Below are 14,771 nucleotides of genomic sequence, written 5' to 3'. Positions count from 1 at the left end.
ATTTTTTATTTCTAAATTTTAAATTTTAATGAAGCTATCCAATTAAATATTTAAATGGATTTGTAAACGGTTGACTCATCTCATTAAGGTTTTGGAATATTTGCGCCAATTTAAAAATTACTAGTAAAATACTCGTCAAAGGCAAAGCAAACTTGAAATCTTGTATGACTATACGTGTTTATAGTTTGTTTTGCATTTCAATGGAAAACCAGGTCCTATAATTAGAATACTTCTTTCAATAGCTAAGAGATAAGTTGATGTTTAGGACCTGGAGCTCATCTCAGGATGTTTATCATGTATCACGAAACACTCCTTGAACTAAACTATGTATTTAGATTTGAAAATCGAATATTTCCCCGAGGTAAATACTTGAAATAATTTGTTTGCCATAAAAATATCATTGAAAAAAATATTTTTTTCAATTGAAATTTTGGGTTGAATAAAGCGCTGAAAGATTACAGTATTGTCTATATTTTTAGAAACTGAAAACCACAAGATTATCTTAGGACTCGTAGTAAATACAGCAAGCGTTGCCCGTAAGCCCGTCGGGACATTTTTATTAGTTCTCGGGTCGCCATTTTTAAAGATGGCAGCAAATAGAGCAAATAAGGCCAGTCTATAGGATATTGGGAACCAGTATATTAAATATTAGCATGAGTGAATCATTTACTAGCTCCCTATAAGTTACTCAGCCACACTGGCCTTATGTATCCAGCATTTTCTTCCCGCCAAAAAAGTGTTACCTATATGCGACCTACAGTGAGAGAAAATAACACTACTCTCCGCGCTTACGTATTTCCGGTAAAAAACCCGAAAAGGGGATCAACCAATGAAACTTTGAACTGAAAGGTAGTTAGTATAAGCAGACGACGTTTTAGAAATGTTGTGATTGTTTGCGGGCGGTTCACAGTCGTATTTTATCTTTGAAATTATTTTAATTGGTTAAGGTTGGCGCAAAGTTTTATTTTTTCGCATTAAAATGGCAGAATTTTGGATATTTTTTGACAAAGCCCAAATGAAAGAAACTCATTTAAATTCAGAGCGGAATAAGAATTTTTATTCCGTAGGCACGTTCAGAGGCAGGAACTATTTATGGTGAGAGAACCAAACTTTATCGAATAATAAGAAAAACAACAACTTAATAGTAATCTCGAAAACCTTACTAAAGTTTTTAATAATGCGTCTAAAGATCTAATAGAAAACCCCATTTTTAACGAAGCCTGTTGTGAAACCCAAATTATTTTTAAATAAACAAAAAAATGAATGTGACGCAAAGAAACCAAACCTCCAAAACCGTTAATACCATTTGGAACTATCGTCAATTTCAAGTTCTCGATATATTAATTTCAAAGCCCTAAGGGCTCGTTTTCATAGGCGCGAGTTGCGTGAAAATTTCGAGCGAAAGCGGAAACGTTCGAAAAAAGTACGTTACCGCGCGTATTCAAACTCGTGAAGCGCGAGCGTTTTCGAATTTTCTAGCTTCTATGAAAACGAGTCTTTAGAGAGGGCGCCGTCTACTATCACTTTCACCCGCCTCCCCTCCTCTCGACTATTCGGAATAAAATGCTGGATACATTAGGCCAGTGTGACTGAGTAACTTATAGGGAGCTAGTATATGATTCACTCATGATATTAGTGAAATCGGTTGAAAAAAGGACGTTATTCCTTATTATAAATTTCTGACCGCCATTTTTCAAGATGGCGGTGGATTGGGAAATATTTTTAAACATAGTATCTACTACTTAAGAGTAACGTCCCTGCAAAATTTCAGCCTTCTAGGTAAAGTGGTTTAGGCTGGGCACTGATTATCAGTCTGTCAGGGCTTTGACTATAGATAATGCTTTTCCGTAGCCTAAGCAAAGGCTAGTACGCGAGTATGCCGCTGGAAGGTAGTAAATACTTTTCCCTTCCCTAATAGGCAACGTGACTCATACTTCTTCTAAACTCTCAAAAAGGCCTCTCTTTATATTACTCCTATTTGTATTGGTAGAAGCGTATAAGTTCATAAGATATTTTCTATAAGTTTTCACTAGTTACAAACTGGAGCTTGTCATGAAGTGACGTAGGTCATAGATTCTCGTAAAGCGACACCTGGTGAGGCGCTGTCAAAGCCTTAGTAGAGACTAAATAGGAAGATGGACTGCAAAACAGAGTGTAGTTACTTCCCGCGTCTTTCTCAGTAAGTCTCTAGCATTACTAAGCATAGGTAGAGTCATATCTTATAAACTTATGATAGAAGCTATTGAGATCGGATAAATACAAGTTGGGAAAACCAAAATATTACCTCTCCGAGTCTAGAAGAGGACTACTTACAAACTTATTTACCCAGATATGGAAATGTTTCTTTTTTTTTTATGAGCAAATAGTGAAGTTAAAATTTATGAAATATTAAAGCAGTATACAAAGCATAGCAAATATACTGTAAATCAGACGATATTTTACATCCAATAAGGATATACTTGTACACATTAAAATCATCCGATGGGGGAAAAACGGGAAATGAAGAGATAAAACTTTGGGGTGATATTACCTTTACGTGTTTGTAAGGGCCCAATTTTCTACTCCTCAACTGTATACCCTCTATGTTCAAAGCCATATTCACAACAGGGTTGCCATGTAAACACTATCCTCTCGTTTCACCTCAACGATTTTCTTAGTTTGTCAACATGACTGTTAACGTTACATAACACCAAAGCTAATTTGTGGCCACACACACTGAAGGTAAATGGGCACCATAAAAAGCATGAAAACACGAAGCTATAATCCGATTGCGATCAGACCTTTCTCTGATCTGGGCTGCGTTCAGCAGAGCTCACCAAAAAAGACAGCGGATTTGGAAAACGTTTACCTGTGAGCTCTGTCGTCATAGCTTTTCTCCGGTCATCGGTGTTTTAAAAATGACGCTAGCGCAATAAAGCGTGCAAGGTACCAAGGCTTAACAAAAATTGTATGATAACATATTTTAAGAGATAGATAACAACAACTTTTATAATTAAAATTAGAAACTAACATGTCTCTTAAACTTCTCGCGTGATCAACTTGTTTCACGCTAATTAAATAGCTCTAGTCCCATCATAATCATCAAGAGCTATTTGTATTAATTCCTCCATGCTTTTTTCGCCAAGCTGAGAACTACGCGTTTTACGTCACGTTATCCAAAAACCCGACTATTTTCCTTGAAGACCGTGCTGGCTCAGCGCTGAGCACCGTGACGTCAAAATTCAATAACAAAATCCCGTTCTGTAGGACACTGCTAACAGCGCTGAGCTCTTCTGAACGCGGCCCAGATTTCCACCATGGTTATAAAGTCTAAGCCTAATTATTTAAAAGTGTATTTAACTTTCGGCTCACTCTGAACCGTTAATGTCTCTGTATTACAGAAACGAAAACCAACCCCAAGCGTTTACTTTTTGGTTCGATAGGCCTATTGACAAATAAAAGTTCATTTGACCAATATAGATGCGTTCGTCTTGAAATCACTTTAGAAAAAATTATGCTATAAACAGATGTAGTATAGCTTAAGTAATATATAAACATCGATTTCAAATAATAATAATAAAAAATATTCTTGGCATATCAAAATGAAACAGAGCTTTATAGCTACAAAACCACTAAAGGCATCGAAATTACGAAAAATATTTCCATATATTAATTATACATTATGAGAAAACCCAATATTAAGGTTTTGTAGGATTTTTTTCCACAAAACAAAGCGAACTGCTAACGCGGTGCACTAACGGACGGACACACACAGACTAAAACATAGGCTAATTTTTAACTCTTTCCGTTTTAATTTTGAGTTGAGAAACTAGATTATCTTAAATATTAAAATAAATATAATTAATATTAAATATTTTCTTCGTTAGTTGTTCGCCTTATTGAGCGTTACATCGCGTTGATAAAGAACAATTAGACATTCTTGAGAGACTTGACTAATATTGGCGTTTGAAATGAAGCATACTCCGGTTGCTTTGCCTTACTCAAATAGGTAGTATATAAGGGTGTCGATCTACAGCTAAAAGCAAGAACAACCGCAATTGCGAAAACCTTTGGTGGTGATCCCACCCTAGGGAGGCTAGACGTTTCTCGTAACCCTAGCTGATCGCCGCGAATGTCTTAAACCCAACGATGACGATGGAGTAGAAGCCAGGTGTACAGACTGGTGTCCAAGTGGAATGGACGAAGACCAGAAGATGGTGGTGATTAGAAGCCAGGTGTACAGACTGGTGTCCAAGTGGAATGGACGAAGAGAAGAAGATGGTGGTTATTAGAAGCCAGGTGTACAGACTGGTGTCCAAGTGGAATGGACGAAGACCAGAAGATGGTGGTGATTAGAAGCCAGTATGTACAGACTGGTGTCCAAGTGGAATGGACGAAGACCAGAAGATGGTGGTGATTAGAAGCCAGTATGTACAGACTGGTGTCCAAGTGGAATGGACGAAGACCAGAAGATGGTGGTGATTAGAAGCCAGTATGTACAGACTGGTGTCCAAGTGGAATGGACGAAGACCAGAAGATGGTGGTGATTAGAAGCCAGTATGTACAGACTGGTGTCCGTGTGGGATGGACAAAGATCAGAAGATGGTGGTGTGAGAACTCAAGTAGAGGAGCCATTTCCGAGACTTTTGAAAGCAGTTCGGAAATGGCGAACACGTTTGCTCCGATTTGGAAACTGCGAACGCGGTCACGTGGGGTGTAAGTCAATAACAACAGCCACACACACACACACGTCGAAATTAGAACCTCTCCGTGACATACGTCACTCGGAGAGGTAAAAGTTGGGAAAACCAAAATATTACCTCTCCGAGTCTAGAAGAGGACTACTTACAAACTTATTTACCCAGATATGGAAATGTTTCTTTTTACCTCTCCGAGTGACGTATGTCACGGAGAGGTTCTAATTTCGACGTGTCTGTGTGTGTGTGTGTGTGTGTGTGGGTGTGTGTGTCTGTCTGTTGTTATACCCACGTGACCGCGTTCGCAGTTTGCAAATCGGAGCAAACGTGTTCTCAATTTCCGGAAATTTCGAAAATTGTATTACACTTACAGGCTATTACTCCATTGCCTGTCTAACATCACCAGCCTCTGGTCTTTGTCCATCCCACATGGACACCAGTCTGTACACACTGGCTTCTAATCACAATCGTCTGCTGCTCTTTGTCCATCCCACATGGACACCAGTCTGTACACACTGGCTTCTAATCCCCACCCTCTTGTGGTCTTTGTCCATCCCACATGGACACCAGTCTGTACACACTGGCTTCTAATCACCACCGTCATCTGCTCTTTGTCCATCCCACATAGACACCAGTCTGTACACCTGGCTTCTAACACCACCATCTTCTGTTCTTTGTTTTTGGCCATCCCACATGGACACCAGTCTGTACACCTGGCTTCTGACACCACCATCTTCTGGTCTTTGTTTTTGTCCGTCCCACATGGACACCAGTCTGTACACCTGGCTTCTAACACCACCATCTTCTGGTCTTTGTTTTTGTCCATCCCACATGGACACCAGTCTGTACACCTGGCTTCTAACACCACCATCTTCTGGTCTTTGTTTTTGTCCATCCCACATGGACACCAGTCTGTACACCTGGCTTCTACTCCATCATCATCGTTAAGGTTAAGACATACGCGGCGATCGGCCAGGGTTACGAGAAACGTCCGGCCTCCCTAAGGTGGGGCTTCCACCAAAGGTTCACGCAATTGCGCTGTTCTTATCCATAGCTGCGATTCGACACCCTTATATACTACCTATTTGAGTAAGGCGACGCAACCGGCGTATGCTTCATTTCATACGCCAATATTAGTCAAGTCTCTCAAGAATGTTTAATTATTCTTTTTCAAAACGATGCAACGCTCAATAAGGCGAACAACTATCGAAGAAAATATTTAATATTAATTATATTTATTTTAATATTTAAGATAATCATGTCTCTAAACTCAAAATTAATACGGAAAGGGTAAAACAGTAGTCTATGTGTTTGTCTATATGTGTCCGTCCGTTGTTACACTAGTGCGCTGCGTTAGAAGTTCGTTTTTGTTTTGATGTGTAAAGAAATCCTTCAGAACCTTAATATTCCCGTTTTCCATGATACAAAATGAATATGTGGAAATATTTTTCGTAATTATGATGCATTTAGTACTTTTGTAGCTTTAAAGCTCTATTTCATTTTGATATTCGAAAGATTTTTTTTAATATTATTATTTAAAATGAATGTTTATATATTACTTAAGCTATACTACATCTGTTTATAGCATAATCCTTCCTAAAGTGAATACAAGCGCAACGCTACAATGTTGGTCAAATGAACTGTTATTTGTTAATAGGCCTAGTGAACCAAAAAGTAAACGCTTGGGTTTGGTTTTCGTTTCTGTAATGCAGAGACATTAACGGTTCAGAGTGAGCCGAAAGTTAAATACACTATTAAATAATTAGGTTTAGATTATATAATCATGGTGGAAATCTGGGCCGCGTTCAGCAGAGCCCAGCGCTGTTAGCAGTGTCCTACATAACGGGATTTTGTTTTAGAATTTTGACGTCACGGTGCTTAGCGCTGAGCTAGCGCGGTCTTCAAAGAAAATAGTCGACTTTTTGGATAACGTGACGTAAAACGTGTAGTTCTCAGCTTGGCGAAAAAACCATGGATGAATCAATACAAATAGCTCTATGGGACTATGGCTATTTAATTGGCGTGAAACCAGTTGATCACGCGAGAATTTTAAGAGATATGTTAGTTTCTAATTTTAATTATAAAAGTTGTTATCTATCTCTATAAATATGTTATCATACAATTTTTGTTAAGCCTTGGTACCTTGCACGCTTTATTGAGCTAGCGTCATTTATAAAACGCCGATGACCGGAGAAAAGCTATGACGACAGAGCTCACCGGTAAACATTTCCAAAATCCGCTGTCTTTTTTGGTGAGCTCTGCTGAACGCAGCCCAGACCAGTGAAAGGTCTGATCGTAATCGGATAATAGCTTCGTGTTTTCATGCTTTTCATGGTACGCATTTACTTTCAGTGTGTGTAGCCACAAATAAGCTTTGGTGTTATGTAACGTTAACAGTCATGTTGACAAACTAAGAAAATCGTTGAGGTGAAACGAGAGGATAGTGTTTATATGGCAACCCTGTTGTGAATATGGCTTTGAACATAGAGGGCATACAGTTGAGGAGTAGAAAATTGGGCCTTTACAAACACGTAAAGGTAGTATGCCTCCAAAGTTTTATCTCTTCATTTCCCGTTTCTCCCCCATCGGATGATTTTAATGTGTACAAGTATATCATTATTGGATGTAAAATGTCGTCTGATTTACAGTATATTTGCTATGCTTTGTATACTGCTTTAATATTTCATAAATTTTAACTTAAGAAACATTTCCATATCTGGGTAAATAAGTTTGTAAGTAGTCGTCTTGACTCGGAGAGGTAATATTTTGGTTTTCCCAACTTGTTTTTTTTATGAGCAAATAGTGAAGTTAAAATTTATGAAATATTAAAGCAGTATACAAAGCATAGCAAATATACTGTAAATCAGACGATATTTTACATCCAATAAGGATATACTTGTACACATTAAAATCATCCGATGGGGGAAAAACGGGAAATGAAGAGATAAAACTTTGGGGTGATATTACCTTTACGTGTTTGTAAGGGCCCAATTTTCTACTCCTCAACTGTATACCCTCTATGTTCAAAGCCATATTCACAACAGGGTTGCCATGTAAACACTATCCTCTCGTTTCACCTCAACGATTTTCTTAGTTTGTCAACATGACTGTTAACGTTACATAACACCAAAGCTAATTTGTGGCCACACACACTGAAGGTAAATGGGCACCATAAAAAGCATGAAAACACGAAGCTATAATCCGATTGCGATCAGACCTTTCTCTGATCTGGGCTGCGTTCAGCAGAGCTCACCAAAAAAGACAGCGGATTTGGAAAACGTTTACCTGTGAGCTCTGTCGTCATAGCTTTTCTCCGGTCATCGGTGTTTTAAAAATGACGCTAGCGCAATAAAGCGTGCAAGGTACCAAGGCTTAACAAAAATTGTATGATAACATATTTTAAGAGATAGATAACAACAACTTTTATAATTAAAATTAGAAACTAACATGTCTCTTAAACTTCTCGCGTGATCAACTTGTTTCACGCTAATTAAATAGCTCTAGTCCCATCATAATCATCAAGAGCTATTTGTATTAATTCCTCCATGCTTTTTTCGCCAAGCTGAGAACTACGCGTTTTACGTCACGTTATCCAAAAACCCGACTATTTTCCTTGAAGACCGTGCTGGCTCAGCGCTGAGCACCGTGACGTCAAAATTCAATAACAAAATCCCGTTCTGTAGGACACTGCTAACAGCGCTGAGCTCTTCTGAACGCGGCCCAGATTTCCACCATGGTTATAAAGTCTAAGCCTAATTATTTAAAAGTGTATTTAACTTTCGGCTCACTCTGAACCGTTAATGTCTCTGTATTACAGAAACGAAAACCAAACCCAAGCGTTTACTTTTTGGTTCGATAGGCCTATTGACAAATAAAAGTTCATTTGACCAATATAGATGCGTTCGTCTTGAAATCACTTTAGAAAAAATTATGCTATAAACAGATGTAGTATAGCTTAAGTAATATATAAACATCGATTTCAAATAATAATAATAAAAAATATTCTTGGCATATCAAAATGAAACAGAGCTTTATAGCTACAAAACCACTAAAGGCATCGAAATTACGAAAAATATTTCCATATATTAATTATACATTATGAGAAAACCAAATATTAAGGTTTTGTAGGATTTTTTTCCACAAAACAAAGCGAACTGCTAACGCGGTGCACTAACGGACGGACACACACAGACTAAAACATAGGCTAATTTTTAACTCTTTCCGTTTTAATTTTGAGTTGAGAAACTAGATTATCTTAAATATTAAAATAAATATAATTAATATTAAATATTTTCTTCGTTAGTTGTTCGCCTTATTGAGCGTTACATCGCGTTGATAAAGAACAATTAGACATTCTTGAGAGACTTGACTAATATTGGCGTTTGAAATGAAGCATACTCCGGTTGCTTTGCCTTACTCAAATAGGTAGTATATAAGGGTGTCGATCTACAGCTAAAAGCAAGAACAACCGCAATTGCGAAAACCTTTGGTGGTGATCCCACCCTAGGGAGGCTAGACGTTTCTCGTAACCCTAGCTGATCGCCGCGAATGTCTTAAACCCAACGATGACGATGGAGTAGAAGCCAGGTGTACAGACTGGTGTCCAAGTGGAATGGACGAAGACCAGAAGATGGTGGTGATTAGAAGCCAGGTGTACAGACTGGTGTCCAAGTGGAATGGACGAAGAGAAGAAGATGGTGGTTATTAGAAGCCAGGTGTACAGACTGGTGTCCAAGTGGAATGGACGAAGACCAGAAGATGGTGGTGATTAGAAGCCAGTATGTACAGACTGGTGTCCAAGTGGAATGGACGAAGACCAGAAGATGGTGGTGATTAGAAGCCAGTATGTACAGACTGGTGTCCAAGTGGAATGGACGAAGACCAGAAGATGGTGGTGATTAGAAGCCAGTATGTACAGACTGGTGTCCAAGTGGAATGGACGAAGACCAGAAGATGGTGGTGATTAGAAGCCAGTATGTACAGACTGGTGTCCGTGTGGGATGGACAAAGATCAGAAGATGGTGGTGTGAGAACTCAAGTAGAGGAGCCATTTCCGAGACTTTTGAAAGCAGTTCGGAAATGGCGAACACGTTTGCTCCGATTTGGAAACTGCGAACGCGGTCACGTGGGGTGTAAGTCAATAACAAGTTGGGAAAACCAAAATATTACCTCTCCGTGTCGAGAAGATTATATAAACAAAATTATCCAATGAAAACACTTTTGCCCTCATCCTTTATATATATAGGAGGCAATGAATGAAATATATCACAATGCACGGGCCTTGATAGATACAGGAGGCAATGAAGGAAATATATCGCATGCACGGGCCTTGGTAGATATAGGAGGATATGAAGGAAATATATCGCATGCACGGGCCTTGGTTGATACAGGAGGCAGTGATAATCTCTCTTTGCACGAGAGGTTTATCTTTAATATTTAAATAAATATAATTATTTTTAATTATTTTAATCTTCAATAATTAACATTAATAATAGTTAAATCGTTTAAAATAAAGTTATACCTATTATCTTCTCAAACTTTGCTAATATTGACGTTTAAAGTGAAGGGTACCCCTCTTCCCGCTTTCTTCAAATTTTGGGGTATATATACGATTCGATTCCATTATAATAGTAAGGAAAAAGCGCAATTGCGAAAACCTTTGGTGGCCGATCCCACCTTAGGGAGGCTAGACGTTTCTCGTAACCCTAGCTGATCGCCGCGTATATCCTAAAACCAAACGATGATAATGGAGTAGAAGCCAATGATACAGATTGGTGTCTATGTGGAATAGACGGCAGACCAGTGGATGGTGGTGTTAGAAGCCAGTGTAAGTGCAGACTGGTGTCAATGTGGGATTGACAAAGAACAGAAGATGATGGTGTTGGAAGCCAGATAAGTACCAGGCTGGTGTTCATGTGGGATGGACAAAGATCAGAAGATGGTGGTGTGAGAACTCAAGTAGAGGAGCCATTTCCGTGACTGTGAAAGCAGTTCGGAAATGGCGAACACGTTTGCTCCGATACGCAAACTGCGAACGCGGTCACGTGGGTGTAACAACGGACAGACAGACAGACAGACACACACACAGACAGACAGACAGACAGACAGACAGACACGGCCGTTACAGAACCTCTCCTGGACTACGTCACACGGAGAGGTAACAACAGCCACACACACACACACGTCGAAATTAGAACCTCTCCGTGACATACGTCACTCGGAGAGGTAAAAATTCTCTAGTACATCGATTGTTACTACTCTCTAAAAAGACACACTTATCCAGGTATCCTCTCAATATTTTTACCTCTCCGAGTGACGTATGTCACGGAGAGGTTCTAATTTCGACGTGTGTGTGTGTGTGGCTGTTGTTATTGACTTACACCCCACGTGACCGCGTTCGCAGTTTCCAAATCGGAGCAAACGTGTTCGCCGTTTCCGAACTGCTTTCAAAAGTCTCGGAAATGGCTCCTCTACTTGAGTTCTCACACCACCATCTTCTGATCTTTGTCCATCCCACACGGACACCAGTCTGTACATACTGGCTTCTAATCACCACCATCTTCTGGTCTTCGTCCATTCCACTTGGACACCAGTCTGTACATACTGGCTTCTAATCACCACCATCTTCTGGTCTTCGTCCATTCCACTTGGACACCAGTCTGTACATACTGGCTTCTAATCACCACCATCTTCTGGTCTTCGTCCATTCCACTTGGACACCAGTCTGTACATACTGGCTTCTAATCACCACCATCTTCTGGTCTTCGTCCATTCCACTTGGACACCAGTCTGTACATACTGGCTTCTAATCACCACCATCTTCTGGTCTTCGTCCATTCCACTTGGACACCAGTCTGTACACCTGGCTTCTAATAACCACCATCTTCTTCTCTTCGTCCATTCCACTTGGACACCAGTCTGTACACCTGGCTTCTAATCACCACCATCTTCTGGTCTTCGTCCATTCCACTTGGACACCAGTCTGTACACCTGGCTTCTACTCCATCGTCATCGTTGGGTTTAAGACATTCGCGGCGATCAGCTAGGGTTACGAGAAACGTCTAGCCTCCCTAGGGTGGGATCACCACCAAAGGTTTTCGCAATTGCGGTTGTTCTTGCTTTTAGCTGTAGATCGACACCCTTATATACTACCTATTTGAGTAAGGCAAAGCAACCGGAGTATGCTTCATTTCAAACGCCAATATTAGTCAAGTCTCTCAAGAATGTCTAATTGTTCTTTATCAACGCGATGTAACGCTCAATAAGGCGAACAACTAACGAAGAAAATATTTAATATTAATTATATTTATTTTAATATTTAAGATAATCTAGTTTCTCAACTCAAAATTAAAACGGAAAGAGTTAAAAATTAGCCTATGTTTTAGTCTGTGTGTGTCCGTCCGTTAGTGCACCGCGTTAGCAGTTCGCTTTGTTTTGTGGAAAAAAATCCTACAAAACCTTAATATTTGGTTTTCTCATAATGTATAATTAATATATGGAAATATTTTTCGTAATTTCGATGCCTTTAGTGGTTTTGTAGCTATAAAGCTCTGTTTCATTTTGATATGCCAAGAATATTTTTTATTATTATTATTTGAAATCGATGTTTATATATTACTTAAGCTATACTACATCTGTTTATAGCATAATTTTTTCTAAAGTGATTTCAAGACGAACGCATCTATATTGGTCAAATGAACTTTTATTTGTCAATAGGCCTATCGAACCAAAAAGTAAACGCTTGGGTTTGGTTTTCGTTTCTGTAATACAGAGACATTAACGGTTCAGAGTGAGCCGAAAGTTAAATACACTTTTAAATAATTAGGCTTAGACTTTATAACCATGGTGGAAATCTGGGCCGCGTTCAGAAGAGCTCAGCGCTGTTAGCAGTGTCCTACAGAACGGGATTTTGTTATTGAATTTTGACGTCACGGTGCTCAGCGCTGAGCCAGCACGGTCTTCAAGGAAAATAGTCGGGTTTTTGGATAACGTGACGTAAAACGCGTAGTTCTCAGCTTGGCGAAAAAAGCATGGAGGAATTAATACAAATAGCTCTTGCTGATTATGATGGGACTAGAGCTATTTAATTAGCGTGAAACAAGTTGATCACGCGAGAAGTTTAAGAGACATGTTAGTTTCTAATTTTAATTATAAAAGTTGTTGTTATCTATCTCTTAAAATATGTTATCATACAATTTTTGTTAAGCCTTGGTACCTTGCACGCTTTATTGCGCTAGCGTCATTTTTAAAACACCGATGACCGGAGAAAAGCTATGACGATAGAGCTCACAGGTAAACGTTTTCCAAATCCGCTGTCTTTTTTGGTGAGCTCTGCTGAACGCAGCCCAGATCAGAGAAAGGTCTGATCGCAATCGGATTATAGCTTCGTGTTTTCATGCTTTTTATGGTGCCCATTTACCTTCAGTGTGTGTGGCCACAAATTAGCTTTGGTGTTATGTAACGTTAACAGTCATGTTGACAAACTAAGAAAATCGTTGAGGTGAAACGAGAGGATAGTGTTTACATGGCAACCCTGTTGTGAATATGGCTTTGAACATAGAGGGTATACAGTTGAGGAGTAGAAAATTGGGCCCTTACAAACACGTAAAGGTAATATCACCCCAAAGTTTTATCTCTTCATTTCCCGTTTTTCCCCCATCGGATGATTTTAATGTGTACAAGTATATCCTTATTGGATGTAAAATATCGTCTGATTTACAGTATATTTGCTATGCTTTGTATACTGCTTTAATATTTCATAAATTTTAACTTCACTATTTGCTCATAAAAAAAAAAGAAACATTTCCATATCTGGGTAAATAAGTTTGTAAGTAGTCCTCTTCTAGACTCGGAGAGGTAATATTTTGGTTTTCCCAACTTGTTATATACTGCAAGATTTAATGTAAATAAAAAAATACCTCGGGGAATCGAATCTTATTCAAGTATTTGAAGAGTGTCACTTCCTAAAGGTCTTTCGAGTCAAATCTCATTGTAGGATGTAATAATTCTAAGAAAAATATTCGGGGCATTTTACTGGAGTCTTTTTTTTTCATAAAATAATAGGATTCCTACTCTGGTTTTGACATCCGTAAAAACTCGTAAGTCTTCGTAAGGGCTTGGAATTTTCTTCGTGTCGGTTGACACTTGAAGATTGTCGAGGGTAATCGCCTGTAATGAGAATTTTTTTTCTTTCGATATGATCATTAAATAATGAAGAAATAAATGAGTTATGAAGAATATTTCATAGGGACAGTAGCGTAAAAATATATCATTAAATTTTGGATAAAAAAAACTATTTTTCGAATAGTAAATTAAACGCTACTATCCCGTATATATTAAAAACCAGGAATAGAATTAATTTTAGAAGTAGGAATGGAGAACGGTTAGATTTACTTCAGTCCGACTCATAGCCCAGTATAGAGCCCCTCCCTCTAACACGTAACGATAAGTTTAAATTATCTTATTGGCTCACTTAAAAAACGTTTTGATGATGTTGCTGACGGGGATGGCGAAAAATACATAGTTACTTTTTACCTCTGTCGCTATGACCCGCCTCTTTTTTCATACCAATCCGTCCCGTGGAAGGGGTCCGGGATTTTGACGCGCGCCCAGATTACTCTGTTCTCCATTGCTACTTCTAAAATTAAATCTATCGCGGTAAAAACATAAAACAATGAAAGAACTTTACCCATATCATTTTTTGAAAAATTAATTCTGACGCTATGCTTGCTACGGTTCGAGTAAAACTGGTACAAAGTAATTCCTATTCTCGTATTCATAAATATGATAGAAAAGACGGGAATTATGAGCGTCAAGATTGTGTCGATGATGTTAAGGTAGTACATCACTTGATAGCTGAAAATAAATTAAATTTTTTACTTAATGTTAATGAAGAGAGAATCTGGACAATGGAAATCTTAGCCGTAACTATCCTTAAATTAGAGTTAATGTAACGTAAGTAAAAAAGCTTATGTCACACTCTCGATTCGTTGTCAAAGAAATTTCCACTACGATTTTTTATTTTTAAAAATAGAAGTGTTTGTAAGGACAATTTTAATTCAATTTTGCGTATTCGGTTGATTCCTTTGAAAAATG

At 38.6% G+C, this 14,771-nt stretch overlaps 1 protein-coding gene across 3 annotated transcripts in view; it reads right to left on the bottom strand.

Moving 5' to 3' along the window:
* The window catches only part of LOC149616110 (S-adenosylmethionine sensor upstream of mTORC1-like), a 105,145-nt gene that overhangs the window by 1,880 nt on the left and 88,494 nt on the right, over nucleotides 1-14,771 (bottom strand). For 2 of the 3 annotated variants that reach the window (XR_016375782.1, XM_089856324.1), the window contains exons 4-5: nucleotides 14,365-14,531; nucleotides 13,749-13,844 (exon numbers count right to left, since the gene is read on the bottom strand). Coding sequence is in view for 2 of the 3 variants with exons in the window: in XM_089856324.1 (XP_089712450.1) it covers nucleotides 13,749-13,844; nucleotides 14,365-14,531 (263 nt within the window). In the remaining variant the exon portion in view is untranslated. Of the gene's footprint in view, nucleotides 1-13,594; nucleotides 13,684-13,748; nucleotides 13,845-14,364; nucleotides 14,532-14,771 lie in introns of those variants that run through there. The other variant, XM_089856326.1, reaches the window with a different exon arrangement.

The sequence above is a fragment of the Phalangium opilio genome, unplaced genomic scaffold (assembly GCF_054372755.1).
Source record: "Phalangium opilio isolate 3A_F unplaced genomic scaffold, DU_Popi_V2 ptg000217l_1, whole genome shotgun sequence".
Classification (NCBI taxonomy): Eukaryota; Metazoa; Arthropoda; class Arachnida; order Opiliones; family Phalangiidae; genus Phalangium; species Phalangium opilio.
Note: the sequence above shows the minus strand (reverse complement) of the source record. Positions and strands in the feature narration are given on the sequence as shown.